The sequence below is a fragment of the Solanum tuberosum genome, unplaced genomic scaffold, assembly GCF_000226075.1.
Source record: "Solanum tuberosum cultivar DM 1-3 516 R44 unplaced genomic scaffold, SolTub_3.0 scf00136, whole genome shotgun sequence".
Classification (NCBI taxonomy): Eukaryota; Viridiplantae; Streptophyta; class Magnoliopsida; order Solanales; family Solanaceae; genus Solanum; species Solanum tuberosum.
Window position 1 is genome coordinate 221,527 of NW_006239061.1, and position 5,448 is coordinate 226,974.

At 29.5% G+C, this 5,448-nt stretch overlaps 2 protein-coding genes across 2 annotated transcripts in view; one reads left to right on the plus strand and one right to left on the minus strand.

Moving 5' to 3' along the window:
* The first annotated feature begins 3,017 nt into the window (after positions 1-3,017).
* Positions 3,018-4,587, plus strand: LOC102588699 (nicotinamidase 1-like). Its single transcript, XM_006351660.2, has 5 exons — positions 3,018-3,208; positions 3,287-3,470; positions 3,804-3,937; positions 4,029-4,214; positions 4,288-4,587. Exons 1-5 carry the CDS (start codon positions 3,068-3,070, stop codon positions 4,378-4,380), a joined length of 738 nt encoding a protein of 245 aa, XP_006351722.1. The 5' UTR covers positions 3,018-3,067; the 3' UTR covers positions 4,381-4,587.
* Positions 4,588-4,860: 273 nt separating this feature from the next.
* The window catches only part of LOC102589029 (protein EXECUTER 1, chloroplastic), a 10,140-nt gene continuing 9,552 nt past the window's right edge, over positions 4,861-5,448 (minus strand). The window contains exon 12 of the mRNA XM_006351661.2: positions 4,861-5,240. The gene's annotated coding sequence lies outside the window, so the exon portion shown is untranslated. The remainder of the gene's footprint in view (positions 5,241-5,448) is intronic.

The following is a 5,448-nucleotide window of genomic DNA, read 5'->3' on the forward strand; positions in this document are numbered from 1 at the left end:
TTTTGCTGTGAAAAATGACGACTTATGGCATGAAATAGGTATGAAAAGTGTGCATAATAATTGTATGAAATTTGTATACTGATTTCAAATTTTTTGTTGTGTATAATAATTTGAATTATGACGGGTTTTTTTTAAATGTATAAAGTTATATTTTGGTATGAACATTGAATTTGTTCATTATTTGTCTAACTCATTTTATTTTTTTTGATATATTTCTGATTAAAAAAATAGATAATTTTTTCTTTGGAATTTGTATACTAATATTACTAGGCATGTATGACAATCGATAAGGTATTTTGGTACGATTTCTGGTTTGATTGGATTATTTTATTTTTTTGGCATTATATTGTAATGAATTTTGAGAATAATAATGTAATGAATTTGGTATACTGTTTATTAAAAAAATGACAACTAATATTTCTAAGTTGAAATCATTTTGGTATTCTAGTGGCATGATCTTGGTATGAATAATTGATAACTTTTGGCATGAAATAGGTAAGAAAAATGTGTGAATAAGAATTGTATGAAATTTGTATACTGATATAACATATGTGTTTTTACTTTTGTATTCTGTAATAACATATGAAATTGTTTAAAAATAACATATGTATTTTTACTTTTGTATGAATTTTATATGCATAAAAATAGTATGAAATTTGAATACTGATACAACATATGTATAAGTTATTTGTACTTTTGTATGATGTAATACTGACACAATAATTTATGATGAAACAGAAAAATATACAATTCAAAAAGTGTCAAAACATAAATTATTGTCGTCTGCTTCAAAATGAACTGTAGGGAGACCACAACTTGAACGTTGTAAATGGTTTGCTGATGTGAAATTCAAGAGGTCTAAGATTACGTGTAGTACATGTCGTCGGGAGGAACACAACAGGAAGACATGTTCAAATTACCCTTCTGAAAAAAGACATAATTTTTTTTTTCTTTGAGTTAATGAAATATAATTTCAGAATATTTATTATGTGTGCTAGTTAATCATTTGTGTATTCAGTATTTTTCAAATGTATACTAAAAAAAATAAGTAATGTTGGTATGCGATTGATATCAACTGGAAAAATTAATTCAAATCTTAGTATGAAATTGGTATACATTTGTTATCCAACTGACGTCCCAGTGGTAAAATTGAAAAAAAAAACATATAATTGAGATTTCAACTGAAATAGCCAACGTAAAACTAGTTAATATTGTATCCAATTTGTATAAATTTAGTATTGAATTGATATTCCATTGGAAAATTGAAAAATCAACATGTAGTTGAGTTTTCAACCAAATTAGACAACCTAAACAAGTTAATGTTGTATTCAATTGGTATCTATTTGGTATCCCACTTGAAAATGAAAAAAAACAACAACAAAATGTAACTGATATTTCAATCAAATTAGACAATCTAAAACAAGTTAATGTTATATTCAATTTATATAAACTTGGTATCCAACTTGAAATTTTAGAACAAAGACAAAAAATAAAAATGTATGAAATTGATATCCAACGGGTATAAATCTGGGAAGAATAAATCTGACTGTAAAACAATGCATATTATATATTGTTGTCAGAAATTGTAGCAAAAGAAATATACATCACCCAAAAATCAAAACATGTAATTAAAAGTCTAAACTGCAATAATTAATACAAGTTCTATATTTTCCTCTCTCTTCAATTTATATTCCGTATTTAAGTGTGATTTTTTAAAATCATATTTAGGCTAAAACTTAGAAACTCCTTATTTATGATTTTATGATCTCATATTATCTATATATATCAACAAATTTCAGAATTAAATATACTTATTTCACCCACAAAATAGTATCTTAGATATAGAAATACACACCAAAAACGAGTTCAAAATTTTAGTAAAATGATTTTTTTTTTCCTCAAAAAATCAAGTTTCATATTAATTAAAATATAAAACGAAATCAAAATTTCAAAATAAAGAATTCTTAATTCTAAAAAAAATAAAAAACAATATCAAAATTTAAAATTAAAAAAAAATCAAGAAAAGCAAAAAAGATAGATTAAAGAGAGAGAAAATTGCATGTTATAAAATACGGTGATAAATTTTTTTTTAAAAAAATAAAATTAAAGGCCCCAATAGTCATTATTAAATAAAAAGTATTTGAATAGTAATCAATATTTATCTTGGGAATAATAAAATAATCAAAATAGAAATCAACTAATTATGAGATTATCAAGGGAAAGATTTATCTTGTCAATTATAAATTATTATATTTATGGAAAAGATATTTTGAGAGTAGCGTGAAGGTGGGGTATGGAACGACATGTGATAAATTAAAAAATCTCTTAAAAGGTGTAATAGATAATTACAAATTGATTTTCTCTCAGTAATATTATTTCTCTCACCTATTAATTATATAACATTATATATTTAGTATGTAAATAAATCAAGGCATAAATAATTGAGTGGACGGATTCACTTGCATTGGGGTACTAGGACATTCCAAAGAGTTTTCGTATCTGATGAGACTTGAACTCGAAATCTTAATTAAGGATGAAGAAGTAGTTAATACTCCATTACCGTCTTTATTGGGCATGAAATTAACTTTTAATCAATAATAAAAGTCTCACATGACGTGCCTCTTATCACTCGATTTCAAGCAAATTAAGAAAAATCTCTTAAAAATTCTCTATATATCCAAACTTGCTTTCAAAATTAAGAAATTTCACTCTTAAAATTCAAAATTCAAAATTAAGAATAAAAAAAAAATCATCTAATATTAAAGAATTATAATTTTCAAATTCAGTTCATTAACCATTAGACAATCCCTAATTATAATTTTTAAATTTAGTTCATCGACCATTAAGTGACACTAATTTAGATATTTCTTTAAATACAAAAGCAGAAGTTATCTGTTAGTAAAATTTAAGTCGGCTTATTACTCAGAGTGGAATAGTCAGTTTTCCTTTGATTACAAAAAAATATCAACATATTATTAATTGGACTAATAAAGCATCTTATAAATATCAACAATCATTCAATCACCCATACCTACTACCATAAGAAAATAGGCAAGAAAGAACAAAGATGGAAATAAAAACAGTAGATCTTTTGAAGAATGAAATTCCCATAGAGGAGGAATCAGTAGTCATCACTGAAGATGTTAAGGCTGGCCTTGTTCTTGTGGACATAATCAATGGATTTTGTACTGTTGGTGCTGGAAATCTGGTACTTAAAATTGAACTTGTTCTCTGTTTTACTACTTAATTAATTACAATTAGTTGATTTTTTTCTTGTAAATTATAGGCACCAAGAGAGCCTAACAGGCAGATCAGTGAAATGATTGATGAATCATCAAGGCTTGCTAGAGTGTTTTGTGACAAGAAATTGCCAGTTCTTGCCTTTCTTGATTCACATCATCCTGATAAACTTGAATACCCTTATCCTTCTCACTGCATCACTGGCACTGATGAATCCAACTTGGTTCCTGGTACTAATTTCACTGTTAGAAATAATGGTTTTTATTCCCATGGCGAATCTATAGAAGATAGATTTTCCTACTAATTTCCCACCTAACTAATTCACTGATGTGGTGGAAAACAGATTCGCACGGGAAATAGTGAAAAACTTTACTATTTTTTTGCAATAACTTTCATCTTTAAGTATATACACATATCTATATTAGCAATAAAAATGGACAAAACCTTTCATACTAGAAAATTTGTGATCATCGTTGCCTAGGGGATCTGTATTATTCCAATTTTATTGAATGGAACAACAACGGATTATTGGATGATTTTGTCTGATGAAGAAATTATTGCAGCACTAAGATGGGTGGAGGAGGAACCAAATGTTACAATCAGGCGCAAAGATTGTTATGATGGCTATATTGGTTCCTTTCAGGAGGATGGCTCTAATGTATTTGTTGATTGGGTGAAGAACAACCAAGTTCAACTTGTATGTACAATCTCTTTTGCTAATTCTCTAAAACTTCTTCAACTTCGTGGTTGAAGAATGTTGACTAACTCTTTCGTTTACTTGAACCAAGTTGTTGGTGGTAGGGGTGTGCACGGACATATGTGTGCTGGACTTCGTTTGCTCTACATTATCAGCTAAGAACCGCGGTTTCCTCAAACCTTTGGAGGATGTAGTAGTTTACTCTCAGGGATGTGCCACCTTTGATTTTCCTGTCTCTATGGCAAGAAACACCAAAGATATTTCACCACATCCTCAGGTAATTAATAAGTAACAAATAACAAAATTGTTGTTATCTTGATCAACTTATGCAGTGTTTTTGGGATTTGCAGGAGCTAATGCATCATGTGGGACTTTATATGGCCAAGGGAAGGGGTGCCAAAATAGCTAAAGAAGTCTCCTTCAACAACTTGAACAAACCATAAAATATATTCCAATCTTTTCTTTGGAAAGACCTGCATTTTATGTACTCCAGTAGTTACAATAATGCTGCAACATGATGTGCAAAAATAATGACTTCTGATATGCTGTTTCCACTAGATCAACGCAAGAATATTAAGTTCAACCTGGTGCCTTGTGTAATCAATAGATGATGTATGTTATGTATGCAGTGTCCATTCATTGCCTTTATAGATAGTAGTTTATCCACAAATTATAGATTTCGTATTGGACATAAACCATTGCATCAGAGCATTGAACAGAAAATTGTTGTCTGTTAAAGAATCTCAGATTAGTGCAAAGCATCTGGTTTGTCAATGAACCATAAATATCTTTCGTCTTCGTGATGCACACCACAGAAACTATCCAGTTCATAGCAAGAACATTAAAGAAACAATTCATCCCCAAAATGCATGAAATCTAGCTGCAGTTCAGTAGATAATTCAAGAACCCAGGAATATGAAATCACAACATAAGACATTTGTCAATACGCCATTCTATCTTTGGATTCTATTAGAGAATAAATTCCAAATTTTTTGAAGGTGCTATCAGATAAATACTACAACAATGTTCACAGGGAAAAAAGAATAATACAAAAAGAGCTGAAAAAGAAAATTAACATAAAGAGCATATGTACACAAGCTCAGTGCCCTAGCAAAATGCTAGTAGGCCTGACCATTTGGTATACCAGAGAAATTGGGAGCTATCAACTCAAAAATATAACGCAAAAGGCTTTACGCTGGCCACTAGAACAGTCAGTTGCCCAGGACTCCATATTCAAACGAAATCTTGAGTCTTCTCTTCAGCTCAAACTGACAAGGTTTCGTGGTAATAGATATCATGTTGACTGCAAAGGTACAGAGAAGCACGCATCTTATAAGATTAAGATCAAAGTGATTTAGGTTGAAGAGAATTAAGGTTGTACCTATGCAATACTTGAATGTTTGAAGAGAATGTCAAGTAAATGATAGTTGATCATCTAACATGTTTTTTATGACTAAAATGTGAACGATCTGCCAAATATTTGGGGGGAGGGGGGGGGGGGGGGGTGGTTT